The 22,001-nt window shown below is 47.1% G+C and overlaps 1 protein-coding gene across 4 annotated transcripts in view; it reads left to right on the top strand.

Moving 5' to 3' along the window:
• LOC144932749 (roundabout homolog 2-like) overlaps positions 1 to 22,001 on the top strand; it is a 200,766-nt gene that overhangs the window by 146,992 nt on the left and 31,773 nt on the right. For all 4 annotated transcript variants that reach the window (XM_078857153.1, XM_078857152.1, XM_078857154.1 and 1 more), the window contains exons 7-16: positions 2,184 to 2,308; positions 2,895 to 3,066; positions 5,939 to 6,144; positions 8,687 to 8,768; positions 12,160 to 12,328; positions 15,160 to 15,326; positions 16,858 to 16,979; positions 18,047 to 18,278; positions 18,492 to 18,616; positions 19,351 to 19,522. In XM_078857153.1, the coding sequence (XP_078713279.1) occupies positions 2,184 to 2,308; positions 2,895 to 3,066; positions 5,939 to 6,144; positions 8,687 to 8,768; positions 12,160 to 12,328; positions 15,160 to 15,326; positions 16,858 to 16,979; positions 18,047 to 18,278; positions 18,492 to 18,616; positions 19,351 to 19,522 (1,572 nt within the window). The remainder of the gene's footprint in view (positions 1 to 2,183; positions 2,309 to 2,894; positions 3,067 to 5,938; positions 6,145 to 8,686; positions 8,769 to 12,159; positions 12,329 to 15,159; positions 15,327 to 16,857; positions 16,980 to 18,046; positions 18,279 to 18,491; positions 18,617 to 19,350; positions 19,523 to 22,001) is intronic.

Raw genomic sequence — 22,001 nt, 5'->3', positions numbered from 1 at the left:
ATGGGGTTTGACCGTTTTTCACCACGCTGGTCAGTGGGTTGGTAAAGGTGATGCCCAGGAAAGATCTAGATCACAATCGCCTCTGGTGTTAGCCATGGCCAGGAATTTAACTCGGGGTCGCCAGGTTCATAGTGCGTAGCATGAACCATTGCACCATCGATAGCGTTGGAAAATTGTCGCCTATTGGTAAACACTGTGCACGAAAAATCAAAAGACTTCACATGCGGACAAGTACATTGCCTACACGGTAGATAAATAAATAAATATATTGGCATTTCTTACAAATTCCATGCGCTGTCATCGAGCCATTTGCGTTACACGAGCGCCAGAGTTTTGAGTGATCATAACAACAGCTGACCATTACAGAGGACCTATCTGTGTTCGGCACGCGCGCCGTTTACTTGTCACCAACCTCGCCATCAACTTTTTGACGCAGACATCGACATTATCCATTACCCATTGTAATCATATCTTCCTTTTTTTGTTTTTGTTGTTTTCCTTTCCTCCCCCTCTCTCTCTCTGTGTTTTGTTTCCCTTTCCCCCTCCCCCCTCCTTCGTCCACCCAGTCCGTCCGTATGGTAAGTGACCATTTCCATTTCATTGTCCACGAGGAGCGACGTCCGGCAGTCCGGTGTGTGAGCGAGATAAGCCAGTGGGGTCGTGGCCGCCCAACATTTGGCGTCGTCCTTAAATCAGGCTGTGGCCTGCACCTCCCAGGAAGCCCTGTCGGCGGCTCACACATCTTCCCTGTCACCCACGGCCTCCGTAAATCAGCAAAATTGTTTTTTTTTTCCCAATTGCACGCGCGCTCATTTATAGGTGGAATTAAACCAACGACTATTCGTCATTCCCTTTTGTGCTTTTCCTATTAATGGTATCGCCCCAAATTGCCGGCCGTCAATTTAAGGCATGGGATTTTGTAATATTTTGAATTCACCGTATAATTTACGTGTTTTATACAACCGAAACAATAATAAAAATCATAAAATATGGGCAGACATATACGGTACTGTATTAGTATATCTACATTGCGTAGTGTGCAGATGTGATACATGACTGACATAAACATGATATATGAACGTCAGATATATATGTACGATATACAACTAATGTATGCGGCATGTGGGAAGTGATATACGATACTTGATATGTACACATTAAATATGACATGCCGGCACTGCAGTTTATGCTAAACGTACATAAACACAATAATTATACCCAGTGTAAATAAGGTTCGTCACAGCTGTGTCTCATTCATTTCTCATTCACTTTACAAAGTATTTGGCCACTGGCTCACGGTGATGCCCTCTGTAATGGCATTCTTCACTCAAGGCTGCATGTTCCCCCTAATCAGTGCGCTGTTAATGTGCATCGGTGGCGTGGGGTCGCCGTCAGAACGGGGCCTCCTTTATCCCGGGCATGATCCATATTCCGTCTCGCTCCCCGCGGAGTCCAGGGGGGACAGGGGATGTGTCAAGCCTGGCCGGGGCGAGCATCAGATGTATTATGTAAATTGTGTCGCGCTAATGACACGGAAAGAGCAGGGATGGTTTTGTTCCCCGTGTAAATGGCTTTTATCATTTCGGCGCACAAACTGGCGCCCGTGTGTGTGCGTGTGCGAGCCGCGTCCTTTCATCCTGCACGCGCCGGGACCCTTACACGTGTAAATCGAGCACTCGCGCTAATGTGATTGCTCTGCTTCCACGATTCATTAATTAAATTCTAATGTCTGGCAATTAACATTAAAATCAGCCACTGAGTGAGGAACAGCACTTGAATTCATCTGCGGAGTGGCCTGCGCGAATGGCTTGATTGTAAGTGTTTCTCTTGCTGGTGTGTTAGTGTTTTTGAATTAGCTCGAGTGCCTATAATGTGTGCTGTTGCACAAGTGTCGTGCACACTTCACTCCGTGCTCATCTGCATGCGATAGAAACCGCAAGCGATCACGAAAGCAGTGAGAAGCCCAATAACTACTTTTTGTTCATTTGTAAATGTGTTCAGCCTCGTGCTCAAATGACCCCTTGCGTCCAGCAAGCAAACAGTGTGTGTTTTGCGTGCGCATGCACGTCTCTCTGTGTCTGTGTTCTGCATGTTTCATTAACCCATCCCCACGTGTGTGTGTGAGTGTGTGTCCACTGACCACTTCATTTAGATGTTTCTTTTGAACCCGTGTGTTTGCGCAGCTCCGCCCCAGTTCGTGGTGCGTCCGAGGGACCAGATCGTGGCTCAGGGTCAGAGTGCCACCTTCCTCTGTGAGACTACGGGGAATCCACCCCCTGCCGTGTTCTGGCAACGGGAGGGCAGCCAGGTAATGCGGCGCTGGTGCAGTTACAATACGGAAACCGCAATTAGGCGCAGGGAGCATAATTCCCGTCGTAAAAAAAATGTGCGTCGAACTGAAATTGAACGAATTTTGTTTGAGGGATACATTTCACGTAATTGTTTGCCAAAATCTGATTTCGTTTTCTGAAAACGATGCCAATTTATTCTCTTGGGGTGTTGTGTTTTGGGGAATTATGAAAGTGATATAATTAGGTGGGAGAAAAACCTGAGTAATGAACGTATGAAAACAAAAGCGTATTAAATCTTGAAACCCAATGTGTTTTGCGGTAGTTGCCGAAAAAAAACACGAGGGAAGGGATTATGGTTAAGCTGTTTCGGTTTTCTTTTTATGTGAATGGTTTGAATTAATGAAATTGAATCCATGCGATGCTTTTCACACCATGTATTAATTCCCACACTCAACGCTTTTCTGAACCCACAAGCCTCATTTTTCAAATCGTGTGACCTTCCATCACGAGCCGCAGTTAAGCTTTCACTTGGTACAAAATGCAGCCATCCACATGACCCTCATGCAATCACCTTCCTGCCTCTACCCACCAAACACCCTGCAGAATCTGCTGTTTCCAAACCAGCCATCCCAGCCGTCGAGCCGATTCTCGGTGTCCCAAACCGGCCACCTCACCATCACGGACGTACAGCGCTCGGACTCGGGCTACTATACGTGCCAGGCGCTCAGCGTGGCCGGCAGCATCCTGGCCAAGGCGCTGCTGGAAGTCGGCGATGGTGAGTGACCTCACACTTTTTCTTCTTGGTTCTTTCGGTAAAGTCACGTAGAAGGGAAGTAATAAAATAATAAAAATAAAACATAATAAAATAATTCTCATGACGCAAGCAGCCGTCCTCAGGTGAAGAATGAAACACCACCAAGCTTGGAGCGTATGGCTCCAAGCTTATGGCTCCAAGCTTGGTGGTGGTTCATTCTTCACCTGAGGACGGCTGCTTGCGTTGTGGCCGAAACGTCGTGAGAATTATTTTATTGTTTTATTTTTATTATTTTATTACTTCCCTTCTACGTGACTTTACCGAAAGAACCAAGAAGATGAATCCCTGCAGTCACGAAAGCTTTAAATCGAAATTTGACCTAACACTGCTCGGCTAATGTCTTCCCGTATGCACGAGTGTGTGTGACGATTATCGGAACTGGTCCTGGACCTCCCCTAGGTCGACTCAGCCTCAAATGAATACCTGGTGCGATGTGTAAACATCGCCACTGGAGAGACAAAGCAGCCGGGCGTGGTGCTGATCACCCACCCCCTCGAGTGCTATGGTGGCCTTCATGGGTGCTCGCTAAACAGCACTTGCCACAAAAGTTTGTTTCAGGCTATACAGGGGATGTTTGCATTATTATTTGTGTTTGTGTATGTTTGCCTGCGTGTGCTGGGTAATGAAATTGATCCATTCATCATTCACACTAGTCTTGTTAACCCACAGCAACTGGGTTTGTTCTATGACTGTCCGATTCCACGTTGGTCTCCACATACACCTAGCCTGGCGCAGAGGCAAGTGACGATGTCGTTGCCACTTAGTGGAAAATGGTTGTTGTGGTTGTGTTGATTCATGTGCGATTTTTGACCAAGTACAAAACCATAGTTATTCGTGGTCTTTGATACCCAGCTCATATTTCTTTGTAGTTCTGCCATGTATCGTTAAAATACAGGCTTTCTATCCATGCAGCGATGTTGAGTGCTTGTGTGTGAGTACATTACTCCAGTTGCACTTTGGCGGGCTACTTTGGTCACATTTTAGAGCACTTTTACTGTTAGACGGGCGTAATGAGAATAGGAAGAGAGAAAATGTTTCGTGTGTGTATTTCCTGCTCATTTCATAGAAAAACACACCCATGCTTTTAACATCAATGATACCTGTAGTGGTACATGGCAGGTTAGAAGCCCTGATGGATCGTCCGGCGAGCATGACGCGATACTGATGAAAAATAAACACGGCATCCTTTTAGCAATCACCATGCATCCAGTATTCGGAGGCAGCTGCCGCAGCTGCCTCCGAATACTAAACGCAGGCACTGTGAATGAAACATTTAAATTCACGGAAAGTGCACAGACATTATCAAAGGACACTTCACACGACCCGCTAAAAGCGCTTTGTGACGAGTGTATTTTTTATTTAATGTAGAGTGGATTACTATAGTTATGTATTTTTTTGCTTGTATTTTTTCACTCGCTGTTGAAATGCGGATACATTTCACGGGGTGCGATGGAGATGTGATGCGTGATTAATAGTGGTCATGGGGGCGGCAACGGGTCATGTGATGTTCTGATTTGCTGTTCAGATATAGAGTGGGCTTCGCGTGGTCACTCACAGGAAATGTTCAACCGCTGCGATTTTACTAAAACAAACTGGCAATGTGCCACTGCAAAGACGACAATTAAAATAAAAATACAAATTGTGTTTCCACGTAGATCATGAAATGATACAATCTAACAAAAAAATATATGTTTTCAAAGCTAAGTAAAAAAAAGAGAAATAATGGCCATCCAGAGCCCATGTTAAGATACTGAGCCACTGCCAACAGGGATTTCACGAGGGTTGCTACCTGTCCCAGGAATAGTCTGTGGCAGTTTCGCCGTGGTCCTGGGATCGCTCTCTTTTCCGCTTAGACAAATGAAACAAAACAATGTTCCGCACTCGTTTAGAAAGAGCTCTCATGCATTTTGAGTTTTCATTGACTCAGCTCACTCACAAAAGGAGGCTGTCACACACTTGGCAACTGCAGTTGATTTGGTTGGCAAGTTGATGCGCTGGAGAGAGTTCCGCGTCTAATTTGCTTTTCGTCATTCCTGATCGCCACTTGCTTTGCAATGGATAGCAAAAAAAAGTTAGACCCATTTTTTCCGTTATACATATGTGGTATAACTGTTCCACTATAACATGTAAATATGTATTTATAGTTGGGATTCAGGCTCTGATGTAATCACGTAATAACCTAATCCTGAAAATCTTTACCACGTAGCATGCGTAATGTTCAATTCGCAGTAGATAACACGATTTGATAGTTGCCCACATTCGCTATGAATCTAAATAATAGCCCTCTAAGAATGGATAAATTCATGGATTAAAATACATTTTTATGCTCACAATACAATGCGTCCAATCGTGTGTGAAAATCAAATATTCAAAATATTTTTGTATGCAATTGATTAACGCGTCCCCTGCAGACACTTGAGGTGCTACATACACCACAACGTTAATAACAATTCAACAACGTTGATATGTGAATCCAGTTGTCACCCTGCATCACGACTATTCAACCGAAGCAGGGAGCTTTAGTTGCATTAAAACCGCTGGTCACTTGAAACCAACCGCAACCATCATTGTACTTTGGCACATAGTGCTGCCCTTTTGTCAATCCACTGCTGGATGAGGGCCTCCCCCACGCCATGCCTGTCACGGGGATTATTTGACCACACTTGATCAGTCGGTGTTTGCGAATGTGGCGAACACAAAAGTGGGAACACAGAACTACTAATACGGCAAATTATTTTTTCTGCACTGTACTCTGCTGACGACGTGACCGCCCCCGCCACCCCCGAAATCGCCTTCACCGGGTGTCTAACCAACGCTGCCGTCCCTCCCGCAGCCCTGGCAGACAGCCCGCCGCCCATCATCCGGCAGGGCCCCGCCAACCAGACGCTGGCCGTGGGCTCGGTGGCACTGCTGGCCTGCCAGGCCATGGGCATGCCCACTCCCAGCGTGCACTGGCTCAAGGACGGCAGCAAGCTCAGCCTGGGCAGCGCGCGACTCGCCTTGCAGTCGGGCGGCACGCTGAGCATCAAGGACGTTCAGGTAGGATAACATTCGTTGTCCTCTTTAGTGTGTTGTCTTTCAATCGCACCTCCAATTAGCACGGTGAGGAGCCTCCATTGGAAGGAGCTCTACGGAGCCCTCTAGGGGGTATTTTTGGCCTACTCTTCCACGCTGGCCCAGACACCGTGGAAGATGAGGGAGTACCCAACTTTTACCGCTCCACACCTGACCTGCTGATCGACTAACTGCGGCGTACCGAGCCATGCTGCTGGGTGGACAGCGACGGGCAGACAGGATTTAAGAACCTTGCCCATTTGGAGAGCCAACTGGCAATCTCTTGATTGCAAGTCAGACGTGCGAACTATTACACCACGGTAGCATACCATATTAAGAACACTAATGTTTACAATAATAATGTTTTCTCATCAATGTGGTGCGATTCCAAGCATGCACAGGACATGCTAAGCACATACATTTGACTGTGAGGAAGAGTAAGTGGGCTGATGACCCGGAGGTAAGAATAACTACTGAGTGACAACCGAATGACGTGGACACGTACCACACTTTCTTGTGCAGTTACTGAGGAGGTGGTCTTGTTCTTCCTCTTCATCGCAAAGAGTGCCTGGGATGTTGTGAGTGGATGAAGGATTCTTAAAAGCACTGTGGGATGAATTGTGCGGTACTCTGCTTGAGCACTCCAGTGCGCCACACAAGAGGTGTGCATTTACCAATCGACTCGGACGAGAGTGACGTAAATGTACCCGTGTATAAGTATACAGAATTACTTAACACCAAAGTACACTTAGGCGTGCTCACACTCTTCAAAAGCCAATGCACAGAATGATGCAATTCAGACGTGAAAATCCATTGCAGCCTTTTCAAATGAAATGAAAAGTAAATGCGGCCCTCGAAGTGAGTGTGTTCAAACACTAAATTTAAACAGACCACGTGCCACTAGCCTGATGACCCCCGCCTCCCCCCCAACCAACCCAGCATTGCGTATATGCCGCGACTATTATGGGATGTTGTCGGCGAGTAGCAGGTGTGGTGGCGACCGGTGAATGGCGACGTACCACAGGCTATGATTGAATGCAGAGCTACAGGTGATTAACGTTCGAGCGGAGGGAGGGCAGGTTACAGCGGGGGTGGGGGGGGGGCATGTGGGTACACGACCGCCTAGAGGTGACTGTCGGCTTCAATCAGTCACTGGCGGAAAGGCCCCGCCACTTTTTCCCTTGCAAAATTCGGCCACACGCAGCCACCTCTGCCGTCCGTGTTGTGGATAAACAAAACGAATTTTTAAGGAAGAAGCGCATGAAAATAATGATTGCTGGCACTGCTTGCCGGTAAATGTTAATCGATGGCTTGGAGTTAGCATGTTATCCTGTTAATGTAATCATTCTGTCACATTGCTGGAGGCATAGCTGGCTTTCAAAATGGATCCGTCACACGTCGGGCCATAATAATGATGCACGACAACATTTTTTCAGCCTCTTAATTAGGATTGCAGTAAGGCCCAGAAGCAGAGCCCGCGTGGCGAAAATGGATATCGATTGAGAGAGAGCGAGAGGGTGAGAGAGAGGAAGAGGGCGGGGAAGAGATGGAAGTTTAAAGAAAAAAGAGAGATAGAGCGAGATGGTTGGATAGGGAGAGATATCGCGGGAGAGGTGGCTGGAGGTGTAGGTCGCTACATTTTATTTCGCCCTCTCTCTTCTTCTGGCAAGCCTTTTACAATATCCCCCTCTGGTCCAGACCCAGCCTTACACACCTAGCCCTTCGTACCGCACGCTTGCTGAAAGCAAAGCGTTTGTGTTCTGTTGGAATGTCAGGCCCAGCAAGTTTGAGTGATTAAGACGGGAGACCTTGCTCGCAAAAATCGAACTCTCTGAAATGCATTGGCCGTCTGGTTTTGATGGAGGTAAACCTGCACTGTTTGTGATATTTTTTTTTAACGTAGTTATTCCTTTATTCAAAATTTCTTTTAAAATAACCTTGCACGTTTTAAAGACAAATTGGAGCATAATGGGACGTTGAAGCTTCATAGAGGGAAAATAGAATTTTGATTTATTTCATCGGTCTTTTTTTTTTGATAGCATTGCCTTCTGTTTAGCAGGACAAAGAATAAATAGAGCCACATTTGCTAATGAATATAAAACAAATTGCTTTGTGGTGTGCTGATAGGATTTCTCATTGTAGATCTGTACATTAAAGCCGCATCAACCTCACACATCAACAGAGTGTCTGTGTTGTTTCATTTCTCTGTATGATCTCGGGTATGTTTTTTTGTTTCTTTATTTATTTTCAAGCTTTTTTGCGCTGCTATTTTGGGAAGCAGGCTATTACAGAAGCCAATATTGGTTTGGGAATATTACAGGAAAGTCGATAGCCTTGTTCCTAAACGGGAGACTTGGAGGCAGCGCATATCTCCTGGCTATGTTCGCTGTAAGCGCACACGCTGCTTTGTTGGGCCAGGGAGCACTTTAGCTGCAGGGTATTTTTTGATACCTGTGAAATGAGCTTTTTTTTTTGCGGCCACGTAATTGCGTCGCTAAATCTCTCTGTCCCCCCCCCCCCTTGCCAGCTCATGGATGCCGGCCTATACACCTGTGTTGCGGTGAGCCCCAGCGGGGAGACAACGTGGAGTGCCTTCATGGACGTTCAAGGTATTCGTTGCTTTTTAGCACAGGGGTCATGGGGAATGTGTGCTGTGTTAACGGGAACAGAGGAGTTCAAGGAATAGGAGATCGACTCCTACCTATGAGCTGCTGTCAACGCAAGGCCTGTAACGGTTAAGATTTCGGGGTGACGATTCAACACTAAAATTGATTTTTATCACAAAATTCACATCGTGGTGCGTTGTAGTGCAGCTCGTGTCTGCAGAGGTCACATGAACTAATGAAATACAATGTATACAAATAAAAAAAATATTCTCACATGCATGATTCAATCCTTGTATCCTGAGCGTAAGAATCGATCACAAACAATACATTAATACCTAATTCCACCCTGAGTTAATACCCTCCAGAAAGAAGACACTCCTTGGCATTAACTTGGCAGATATTGTATAAATCTCCTGCCTTGTCTTTTCATTGCCGTTCCACGAACACTTTGTTTACAACCGCACTTCTGAAATGTGAACCGTGACAGGCCGCTGTTGGCATAGTAAATTGTGCTGTGAGTGCTCCGAGCCAGACAGTGCGATATGTTGGAATGCGGTGGAGAATTTTGATGTGCTTTATTACCGCTGGGCCTCCTGCATCGTACTGCCATGCGAGCGACTCTCCCACCATCTCCAAGCCATTCCCCCTCCTGTTCCCATAATCTTCTTGCAACTTCACTCTTAAGCGCCCCCCACCTCCCCCCCATCTCCCTCAGAAGAAAGAAGGAACTTGGTTTCTCTGTGCGGTTGTGCTGTCGCACCGCGCGCATTAATTGGCCAAATTAAATTCAGGCTGCCTTCCTGATCGAGTCAGGGGAATTATCCTCCCTGAGCTCCTAGCCCTGCCACGCGTACCTCACTAACCAGCCCTCGGCTGCCACGCAAGTTGGAAATGTCATCTTAGTGTGCCGCATCAAATATTCATGCATCTCTGCCTTGTCCCCCCCCCACCCCCCGTGAAGGCGGGGATGTGGGAAATGGGAATACAGGCGAAGCGCCACCTCCATTTCGCAATTTGTAAAATTAGTTTTCGTGGGCAGCTTTCACGAGAAAAAGGGGAGCAAGGGCTCTGAGCTGACCAGCAGACCTCGGCTTTGGTCTTGGGATGGAGACGGAGGGGAAAATGTCGCTGGGGAAAGTGGGAAGGCTCGAGAGGGAGACGAGGATAGATGGTGGGCCAGCGAGAGGGAGGATTGTGCCACGTAAATTAAAATGACGACACACGCTTTCCAAGCAAACCGTGCAACTGCTCTTTTTTTTTTACCCTAACAGTCGCGAAAGCCCGCATCGTCGTCAAAAACGAGACTCTAGCAGTTCTAAAAGATAGGTAAATTGAGTTAATTGCATTGAATGTTAATTTTGATCAGGCAGCTGTTATCTACAACAGTATTACGGAACAGTTCCATTCAAGTGGGAGGTACTACTCCGGTCCGGTCTTTGCTGTCCGATGTCATGTCAAATGACGATCGGAATGTCTGCAACCACGTTCGTGGTTATGCCGCACGAACAGGGCCCATTTTAGCACCTCCCACGGGAATGGAGCCCAAGTTGACGTGTGCTGTGTCTTCTGCTACTGTACCACCACTTAATCTAGAGGGTCTTGCACTACACATACCAACACGAAGATGCCTATGTTTTAAGTGAACAAGGGGATAATCATTGTAACCTGGATCGACTGCAAAGCCAGGTGAGTAGCTATTCAAGTCAATACAGAAGCACTTGTAGGTTCGGTGAGGCTTAGTGCATCCAGAGTTGATTATGACACGTGGCACCAGGTATTCGATTAGGCTGTCAGCCAAAGGGCCAAGTTCACTAAAACAGTTGTCACTGGCATATACGCAGTGACCGTAAATAAGCCCACGTCGCTGATATTGTAGCAAAGCACACAAAACCAGTGCGGAGACCAGAGGAATACTGTATGCAGCGCTTAATTTCACAGTCGATATTTTCCGCAACACGTGATGTCACATGAGTCATGTGATTTGATGTCGCGGGCATTTGAGTGTCCTTATTAAAGACAGTTTATCTAAAGGACCCAAAAGTTAAATGTAAGTATCGTACTGTGTTTAAGGGCATTCGATCACCCCAAGCCCATTTCATTCAAGTTTTTACGCACCCACCACCGCAGTGTCATAAGGACACAATAAGGTGAGATGGATGCAGCCTGCCAAATTAATTCCTGGTACGGCGTTCTGGACTGCTCTAAACGATATCAAGCATTGCCTTATAGCCATACTGAAGTTTGGAGAATGTGCTGTTCGGAAGCACCTATTAAAGTTGGGACAGCATCAGATCCAACCACCATTGTCTCCCCAGTGCTGAGATATAAAGCATCAGCACTCGTTTAAGGCGAAGTTGACCTAGGGGAAGCCCGGTACAGGTTTCCTGTACCACTTGCCACTGACGTTATCTATGAATGGGAATCGACCTCTAGTAGCGCAATCTACTAACACAGAACGCTAAGTACTCAGCCACAATGTGTGTATTTGTGGCTGCACACAAAGAGACAATGACAAATACACTTGTTAAATTCACTATCAAGAACAAGGTGCCCTTTTGACAGATGTTATAAACAAACAAGCATTGAGATGGATCAATCTGGCCTGTCCATCTGACACTGAGTCTATCCTTCACAGGTCACACTGCGCAGCTATGCCAGGTCTGGTCTGGCCGGGGCAGTCCCGGTTTCAGAAAAGGTTGTCCCAGTGTCCTGGAGAATTTGAAATAAAATAAAATAAAAAATTCCAACTTTTTAATGTTCTGACCTCATGCTCGACTCCCTGTGTGGGTGGGGCTGGTGACTGAGTGGGCGTGGTTGTCAAAGTAGGCGGGTCCAATAAAGGAAGGGGATGACAGTTCACGTGCCAGGTCTCCAGGTTGAGCCTCCGAGAAATGTGGTTGGTCATGGTGGCCAAACATCTCATGCGATTTAGTTTATTTCTTTCTTTGATATATATATTTGCACTACTGCTGTACTTTATTAACATCATGCTAATCTCTCACATTAACATAGCCACTTCCGTACCCAGTTACATGCTAATTTCTCACATGAACATCACTAGATCCAGCCACTTCTTTATGACCCTTGGGCTACACCCATTTCAAACCTTTTAAAACAGTCTGCATCAGCAGCAGACCATGCTTTCCCACCTGATGACGGACGATTGTGTTGCGCCCAAAACGTCGTGATTTATTTTATTTTATACCTACGTGACTTTACCGAAAGGACCAAAGAGTATGGATTTCTGCAGTCACGAAAGCTTCAAATCAAGATTGCACTTTATTTGTTTCACTTTTGTCATTGTGACAATCTTACCCTGGTTGTCCCGAGTTTTCCCCTGGTTACACCAAATCAACTTGCCTTGAACTTAACGCCTCTCTCTCTTCCGTGGCAGAGAACGGCGTGCCGAGCCAACCCCAGCCGCCAGAACCATCTTCACTGGCCGCACCTCCGTCCAAGCCGCGGGTCACAGACGTCACCAAGAACACAGTGACGCTGTCCTGGCAGCTGCCTGAGCCGTCAGGCCCCTCTCCCATTTTGTACTACATCATCGAGGCCTTCAGGTAGGCCTCCGTTGTGGCTGCATCGGGCTGGCTTTTAGATTGACACAATATGAGGTGCAAAAAGCCAGGACACATCATGAAAATAATGGTCGCTAAAAATAACAGAAGAGGGGATAATTACACGTGAAAGTGTTGCCTTGTATTTTGTAAATTGTTATGCAACTGACAAAAAAGGGCACTTTTAACGTTGTGGAAAGACAGATTTCTCAGGACAAGTACCTCAAAAAGAGAACAATCTTGGGAAAACCAGGACAGGCGGCAATATGCAAGCGGTCTGCAATTTAAAAACATCGTGGTTTGGTTTCCTTTTTTACATGTTTTGATATTCGTTTTGGTAGAACTGGATCATTGTCGGTGAAGCTCACTTGAAGTAGCTGTTTGCGAAGGGATTTTTATCCTATTTCGGCATGTAAATGAGACATTAAGGACTCCGTGACAATTCATAATACAAAGGTATTACGTGCTGGTGTCATGAAAGTTTAAGTAATTGTATTATGCATTTGCCAGGGTTACAAGACCCTGCATTAGGCTAGGTATTTTCCCCCACAGAGCATTTATTAAATAATCGTGTGTTTATTATGGGAAGATGTAATTTGGCGAGATGGTAACTACATTGCCTGGTATACAGGAGGATGTGGGTTCTATTCCGACCCTGATGCCTGTATATTTGGAGTTTGCATGTCCTCCCCATGGTTGCGTGGATTTTTCTCGAGGTCCTCTTGTTTTTCCCTCCACATTTAGAATCAACTTATGTATTAGAGTATTTGGCTTCTATACATTCCCACATGATAAGCCATTTCGTTGACCTATCATTTGTGGCCAGGTAACTTCTGAAAAAGAGCTACAGAGCTCGGTGGGCCTTACTTGGTAAAGTTAAAAATATGTAGTTTTGTTTATCGTTCAGTTTGAGAGATTACAAGATAAATAGGTCAAAGGTCAATGTGTAGCCCTGCAATTGCTTCCTCACGCCACTGCTCAAGGAAGGGCTTCCACTAGGGGGAACTCTTCAGAGAGCCCCTGTGGAGAGTTTTTTGGCCCAAAGTCTCGTAAGAGATGGGAGTACCGACACTTTACCCCAACACACTTTACCCCACCACACTTTACCCCACCGCACTTTACACCACCACAATTTACCCCACCGCACTTTACCACATCACACTTTACCCCATCACAATTTACCCCACCACACTTTACCCCAACACACTTTACCCCATCACACTTTACCCCGCCACACTTTACACCACCACAATTTACCCCACCGTACTTTACCCCGCCGCACTTTACCCCAACACACTTTACCCCACCACACTTTACACCACCACAATTTACCCCGCCGCACTTTACCCCGCCGCACTTTACCCCGCCGCACTTTACCCCGCCGCACTTTACCCCGCCGCACTTTACCCCACCACACTTTACCCTGCCACACTTTACCCCACCACACTTTACCCTGCCACACTTTACCCCAACACACTTTACCCTGCCACACTTTACCCCACCACACTTTACTCTGGCGATCGACAAACTCTGGTGAACACATTTCGACTGCTAGGTGGACAGAGGCGGAGGGTGGGGGGGGCAGGGATTTAAGATCCTTGCACCGTTGTTTCATCTGTCGTGCCAGGAGGTTGAACTCCGCGACCTCTTGGTTGCGAAATCAGTGGCGGAAAGCAATTGCAGCACCCTGGCAAGATACTATCACTAAATGATACACGTAACTTTTATTTCTGTTGTTTAAAGAAGAGGTTCTATGCCCACTTGTTTTGACGTGCCTTTGTTTTCAAATACATTAGCCACTGCTGAAATTCGGTTGATGAGATAACTTTTGTGTATTTAAAATGTTACTTTGTTTTTATACAATGTAACTGCAATAAGCAATATACTGCATTTCACCAGTTGTTTGATTGAAGAGTAAACACGAGCGGGTTTAATGATAGGAAAATCCGTTCTCATTAAAAGCTTTTCTTTAAGAGTTGCACACATGGAAATTGCAACGCAATTCTCTGATGGAGACTGTGATTGCAATATTGTGCCTCGTCCACAATAGGCCCAGAGAAATTGTTCTATTTTTTGTTGCCACACGATCGAAAAGGATGCGAGTTGAAAGCCTGCTTGGAGGTTGACCCAGCCGATCATCCCTCTGGGGTCGATAAAAAAAAGTACCATTTCGTGGGGAAGTCAACAGCGGTTTTTTTATACAGATAGACTTCTTCTGCCCCCAACCCTCTGCAAGCATAGGAATTTACAATTTCCCCTACTGGCTCAGGGCTGTATCGCCTCGATGCTCGTTTGAGGAGTAAACCACGTTAACGCTGACGAATGCGCATCTGCACATTGGACTGCGTAAGTCGTAAGTGCCATCTGAGTCTCAAACCATGTTTAAATTATAATTTACTTACAGCCCTTTGCCAATTTACTGATGGATGGATGAAGGTCTCCCCCACATCGTGTTGGTCACAGGGGGGTTGGTTGATCGTACTTGAATATATCTTGATGAAAAGGACAAACAAAACTCGACAAGTGAGAGGTGAAAACGGGAGGGACAATATTAACGAGATGGCATAAACGAGACAAAAAAAATAGGAGAAAATCAAGACCCTGAATCATTCGTCAAATTTATGGGACAGTGCATCATTACATTCCTGTGCGCCAATCAAGATCTTAAATCCCTTCCGAGTCTTCTTTGTTGTTCAGCCGGTGCCATCACAGCGAACCCTTCGCCGGGTGGATATTGAATGGCTCGTGATGAGGACGACGGTGATAATGACAACGCCGTCTGAGTGCTTGCTCGAGAATAATCGGTTTGCCTTGTGTCCTTTGCTCGGGGACAGCCAATCGGTGAGCACGAGCTGGCAGACGGTGGCGACGCACGTGACGCGCGATGCCTTCACGCTGCGGGGCCTGCGCCCCAACACCATCTACCTGTTCATCGTGCGCGCCGCAAACGCACACGGACTCAGCGACCCCAGCCCCGTCTCAGACCCCGTGCGCACGCAAGGTAACCGCCCGCGTATGCCGACACAAGCCGTGCTGTTCGCGAGCACCTTTTTTCAGGCCCGGCATGGTGCACGAAAGACGGGGCAGCACGGCCCAATGGTTACGATCGGCAAACCTTCGTCTCCTCAGTGCTGACGTTTACGCACCTCAGCAGGTATATTTGAGGCTGAGTCGACCCCATGGATGGGGAGGCCCAGGACCAGTTGAGATATTTTCCACTAATGTTAGCCATGAGTTGGAAATCAAACTGAGCTCGCCAGGTTTATAGCCTGTTCACGAACCGCTGTGCCATCGCACCATTCATACTCATACACACTCACACGTATAGGTACATTAACACTCACATGCGCACACACACACCAGCAATAACATCGGACACAATAGCCCAGGTGGTGACATACATCATCGTGTTATTTGTTCTCGTTAAGGGCAGTTTATGACAACTGGTGGTGTGAAAATTACTGGGTTCTATTTTTACAATGTAGTGCATTTTCCCTGTTGGTAAAATGAACATATACAGAAACACACAAGTGTACACACATTCACGCATATGCTGACACGTACATTTGCAAATGAGTGCAGTGTTCGTGAGCACCCATTAAGTCCCGGACGACACGTAGGTAAGTGGTGTGGCCGGAATAACGCCTCTGGCCGCTCGCGCCTTAAACTGGACACCACCACACTAGTTAGTCGTTTTAGACAGGCCCAGAACACGTTCAATTACCAATTGCCACTGATGTCCATCATCATGGGCAATAATTTATTAAGGTTTGCTGTGATTATATTGCTGTGTGCAAACCGCTACGACACCCATCTACTCGCGCACGCACACACACACACACAAATTAGCACAGCACAGGCACACGCACCCTTGGGATGCTGCATGCTTTATTCAAGCTGCCAGGAAATATTGATGAATGTGAGGTCACACGCAATGCAAAGGGACCGGTTTGATTGGCAATTTTGCAACACGAGTCATTTACGAATTGTTTGCGCTTTACGCATCGTGTAAGCAGTTGGAAGACCATTGTTTTCACGCGAGCACACAGTCGCTGGCACGCACGGCGTGTTTGTTCTCGTGTCAAGCCCCCGCACCCGCGCTCTGGGTGAAGGCGCCGCGTTTTACCGCGCGCGCGAGGAGCGCGTTAGCGCAGCTCCATTATCTGCCTCCGGGCCCGCTGTGGTCTTTTAAGGCAGCGGTGCGCGACTCGGGTCGATTCATCAGCTACGATTGCCCCAAGATAACCTCTGTATATGTGCTAAATGTTTCAAGCATTGTGCGAGTGCTGACGCGGTCCTGCATCCGCGTGGCGCGCAAACTCCCCACCCCTGCCCTTGCCGCGTCTTTGATTTATCTTTTTCTCTCTCTCTCTCTCTCTCTATCTTTTTTTCTCTTCGCACCTTTGGACCCCTTGCTAAACATGTGACTTGCCGGGAATTGTTAGAAAGTGTAACAGGCGGAAACGTAGATCCGGCGATGAACGTGCGGGTGCACTAAAGCTTTTGATCGACCCGCCGGCTGTTTGCGACAGACATCAGCCCCACGGGCCAGGGCGTCGACCACCGGCAGGTGCAGAAGGAACTGGGCGACGTGGTGCTGCGCCTACACACCCCGCTCATCCTCACCTCCTCCACCGTGCAGGTCACCTGGACGGTGAGCCACGATGGTCGCTAGTCGTCGGAAACATTTACCCATCTTGATGTATTCTCACGTCTGTTTGCCTGCACGTCTAACAACCGTAAACATTTTCTTATTTTACCAGGTCAGCCCCACTGAGCTATATAGCTCTTTTTCAGAAGCGACCTCGCCACAAATGACAGCTCAGTCAGGTGGCTTATTACGTGGACATTTATCGCAGCTGAATACCCACCTAGCTACCTGACCACCTGCCACCCAGCTCTCCTGCCCGATTTTGTTCTTTGACATTATTTTTTCCATTGGAGTTGGAATCTTTCTGAATTGACCCCGGTTGGAATGTTTGGCCAGTCTCTTTGAGTATGCTCTTTTCACGTGAGAAGCCAACACATGTCGGAGGATAACATGCCAACTCCACAACAGATAAGTCAGCATTACTCATAGTGGCGTTGCCCTTCGTAAAATGATCTTCGAGATAGCTCTGTGATATCCGCTTCTGCGGGCCAATCTCCAACACGATGGGTTGGTCTGCTTTGTGAGGAACGTGAATGGATTTTTCGTCTCATGACATGACTTCAACACTATCGGGATAACATTGGGGGAAGATGTGTAAAGACAAAGATTGGTCGGCAGCGTGCCTGCAGTGCTGCTTCAGTGCCCAGCAGCTTGCATGTTTCATGTACAAGGCGCTGGGGCTCTGGCTCGGCACAATCCATATCTGGGCGATGGTCTTTCTGCCACTATACCTTGCGTGTTCTGTATTGTATTTGACCTGAGCTAAAATAAGATTTTCAACAATGGATGAAAGCCGGTTTTGGACTCGGTGTCAGCGCACACAGCTCTATTCCCTTATTCCCCATGTTGGAAATTCCTCTGGGCACGGCCTGCCGACCTCCACAGCTCGCAAGGAGGCTGCCACCACAGCGACATCATTTCCTCCCCACTTAACTCCTTCTCTGCCCTAACGACTTGCAGGGAGAGGGGGGGGGACAAAAAAAATCACTCAGCTCACACCACAAACACCCCCCTCCACCCTCCTCTCGCTCCTTCCCTCGGGCATTTTTTACCCTCCCCTCTCCCACCAGGTTGACCGTCAGTCCCAGTTCGTGCAGGGCTACCGGCTGATGCACCGGCCGGTGTCCGGCACGCAAGCCCTGGGCAGCTGGCAGATTCTGGAGGTGAAGTCTCCGACAGAGCGCAACGCCGTGCTCACCAACCTCCGCAAGGGGCTCAGCTACGAGATCAAGGTCCGGCCGTTCTTCAACGAGTTCCAGGGAGCTGACAGCGACGTCAAGTTTGCTCGGACGCCGGAAGAAGGTTTGCAAGAAAGAGCTCACTCGATTTCTTTTTTAGACAAAACTGTTGAGTCGCATTAGACCCATTTTGTGGTCCGCTGATCTTAGCTGCTCAGTGCCTTTTTCACACACGGATGTTGCCCGACGCATTTGGGGGGAAATGTCTCGTGTGTCTGTGTGCGCCTTTTGTTTAACATTCAATTTGTGCGGCGTCATCCACCCCTACCGTCAACAGCCCCAGATGCACCTCCTCAGGCCGTGACGGTCAACACAATGGGAGGTGGCAACAGCACCAGCATCTCTGTGACTTGGGATTCCCCCCCTGCCGAAAACCAGAATGGACTCATCCAGGAATACAGGGTATACGTTGAAACCTTCTGCCTCAGTGTCTGAAGCTACCAGGGTGATGTTTCAATTTTTTTTGTTTCAACAAAAAAAATTATGCATGTACCCATTAGCAGCCGGTTTGCTTTGTCACCGGTGTTATCAGTCGTTGGTTAGGCTGGTTTGCTCGAACATGAAGCCAAAAAAATGTACGTGGCGTTACTGTGCTTTCGTATCACGCTTCATATCCCACGCTTTTTTTCGTGTTTGCAAAGGAAAAAAAACGTACAAAATTAAAAACCTCCTCCTGAGGAAATACAATTACACAGGTCTGCGGATGTCAGTGGACACTCCCAACTGGTTAAACGAAGGAATCTGCTCGGCTTATTAAATTGCAGCACCTACGGCGCCCCCTTTCACGTTAAACGGCGCGGATGAAAATTTACGCGGTGGCTTGAAGTAAGCTTCACACGCATCGACGGGACGCGGAAGCCGCTCTATCAAAAATTGAACGCAGCAGGTCTTTGGCAAATCCCCCGCGGGCTACCACGTGCCAAACTTTCCTATTGTCAGGCGATTTTTTTATATATATATATTTATAAATATGTGTTTTGAGTGTTTGGTTGCTATAAATTTCCACACGATGAGTCACTCACTTGAGCTATCATTTGTGACCGGCTCGCATTTGAAAAAGAGCGATAAAGCTCAGTGAGCCTTACCTGGTGAAATATTTATATATATATATATATCCCCCACCCCCTAACGGACAGGTGTGGTGCCTGGGCAACGAGACGCGCTTTCACGTCAACAAGACGGTGGCTGCATCCGTGCGCTCGCTGGTGCTCAGCGGGTTGGTGCCGGGCGTGCCGTACCGTGTCGAGGTGGCGGCGGCGACCGCCGCGGGCGTCGGCGTGCACAGCGAGGCCCGGGCCATTCAGCTCGGTGAGCAGCCATGACACACAAAGTGCTTTCCACAAACGAACCACAATACCCTGGCTGATCTCGTCAAGGGGCGTAAATCATCATCACGCGAACTCCGGTCATCCTTGCAGCAGCGGCGGTTTTTGGCTGGCCGTCGAACAAAAACGGTCACCACGTCGCGCGCTTTCAGACGCGCTTCCGTGGCCGTCTGAAACGCTCTGTCCTTCCGATATTAGGAAGCCACTGGAGCTATGAACTTTTAAATAATCTCGATTGGAAACAGGTTTTTTTTTAAACTGCTTTTTGTGTTTAGTTTGTCGTCCTTTCCCATTTGGATACATACGGTGCAAAAGAAGTTCAACATGCATACATCCACGAAACCCTCCAATCGCAACACTTCCGCGCGAACGATGCTCGTGCCCCGAATGCCGGCACCGTGCCTGCACAGGAGGCGTTGGGAAGGCATGGCCCGGAGCACCATGATAGCAGCCGTTCTGTCCAGCGTGGAGATAATTTTATTTTGCAAAATGTATCATTTTATTTGGGGTGCTTGGGGTTGCTCTAAATTTCTCATTGATAAGCCACTTCGTCTCACGATCATTTGTGGCCAGGTCGCTTCTGAAAAGAAAGAGCTATATAGCTCAGTCGGCTTTACCTGCCAAAACATTTTTATATCTATAAAAAATGTTTTTTGTCGTGATTCGCGATTTAAGAATTTAACGGCATGTTTTCGTACAATTCATTGCTGAGTCTTGAAGACTCGCATTCACCATTGTCCTGCCTTGGCATATTTCACCAATTTTATTTCATGAGCGGCTTTTACCTATTTTGTGGGTTGGTGAGGAGAAATTGGAGTGACCAGAGGAAACTTGCACGAAATATTGGGGGGGGGGACCCTTAACTCTACACGGATAGGTCAGGAACCTGATTACTGTGCTTTCATGCATGAGCCCTCTCTGCATGGTTCACCAATCCTGCCTTCAGGTTGCTGGAAGATGATGATTTGTTGAAAGCGTTGCAAAAGAATTTGCCTGTTTTATATAGGTGGTGCATGATCACCAATGTCTCAGCATTTATTTTCAGTTCAGTTTCTATAGTTGCGTGCATATGTTTCGTGCATACAGGAGGTTTTGTTTGTTTTGTTTTGTTTCTTAATCTGGTTTTAACTCAAGCAAAAAGCATCGCACCTGCAATTTAAAAGAAATTTACTTGGCTTTCATGTACGGCCACCGTGCCTTCCCTTAATCAAGACAAACATTCTCTGGTACAATCTGTGACACCTGGCCATATTAGGTGGCCAATGTAGACCCGGATAAAGATTACCTTCCCGCCAGCAATCAAAGCGTGTATAAATCTTCCATGGGTCTTAAGAAATATGCTTTTTTTTTATTCGGTGCCAATCGATGGAGAGTTGAAGGCTCATGTCGGCAGCACCGTTTTTTGATTTACGACACTAACTTCACCGGTAGAAAGCCATGCGCTCCAACTGATCACCGCCGGGCTTGAAGCACGGTACGTGCACCTGAATTGAGATTTCAGTCGGCGTTTGTGTATTGGGGTTTTTTTTGTGTTGTTGTTTACGTCTCTTTTTATGTTTGGAAATTGGGTGGTAATAAACATTTTTTTGCCGTGGCCAAGTGACCCAGGGTTTCCTGTCGCCGCCACCACCGCGCCTGGACATGTGCAGTTTGCTCTGCCGTGAAATTGATTACTTTTTTTTTTGGCGGGTGGGTGGCGTGGATATCATGAGGTGAAATTATCCCGCGGATTACGTGAGCGCACCGGGGGGAAAGGGAAAACGATTTATGTGCAAAAATCAAAGGTGAAGCGTTGGCTATATGGGAGCACACGTCTGTGTGTGTGTGTATATATATCGTGTGTAGGCACCCACTCGAGTCTTTATACATTTGAGGTTTGCTTGCCTCCTGCAACGACTCACATTTATTGAAATAGATTTCCGTGGTGGTTATCAGTGTAACTACAGATGGGGCATGAGAAGAATGGATAGGGATTTTTCGGATGCACTTAATTCTTGAGCCAGAACAACAAGCCCTTTCGAAGGCAAACTAACGATATAGATGCACACATAGGCAGGCAGTGGCAAGACTGGGGCTCTGCTGCCTGCCACTCCTGGTTGCAATAACCTCTCTCGTTTTTTTATTTTGTTCACTAAAAGGGAATTTAATAATAGATGTGCGCTGTAATTAAGAGGTGGCAGTAAAGGATGGCAGGTAATATTAGAAGCACACGCAGTTGTGATTAGACATTCTTGAAACAGCGCACGCTTGCCAATTTCGTTCTGTGCACAGTAATTGTAACATAACAACGCAGTTATTCTGCTGGTTTATTCAATATGCCGGTAATTTGCCAGAATCTTAACACTTGCAGGCAAAATAAGAAAGGGGCCTTTTCAATGAATGTTTTACATTTTGTGTGCTCATGTGTGTGTGTGCGCACGCGTGCGCGTGTGTGTGTGTGTCTGTGTTTCTTTGTATCTTCG

The sequence above is a fragment of the Lampetra fluviatilis genome, chromosome 5, assembly GCF_964198595.1.
Source record: "Lampetra fluviatilis chromosome 5, kcLamFluv1.1, whole genome shotgun sequence".
Taxonomy (NCBI): Eukaryota; Metazoa; Chordata; class Hyperoartia; order Petromyzontiformes; family Petromyzontidae; genus Lampetra; species Lampetra fluviatilis.
The sequence above is the reverse complement of the archived record's forward strand: the minus strand, read 5'-3'. Positions and strand labels throughout refer to the sequence as shown.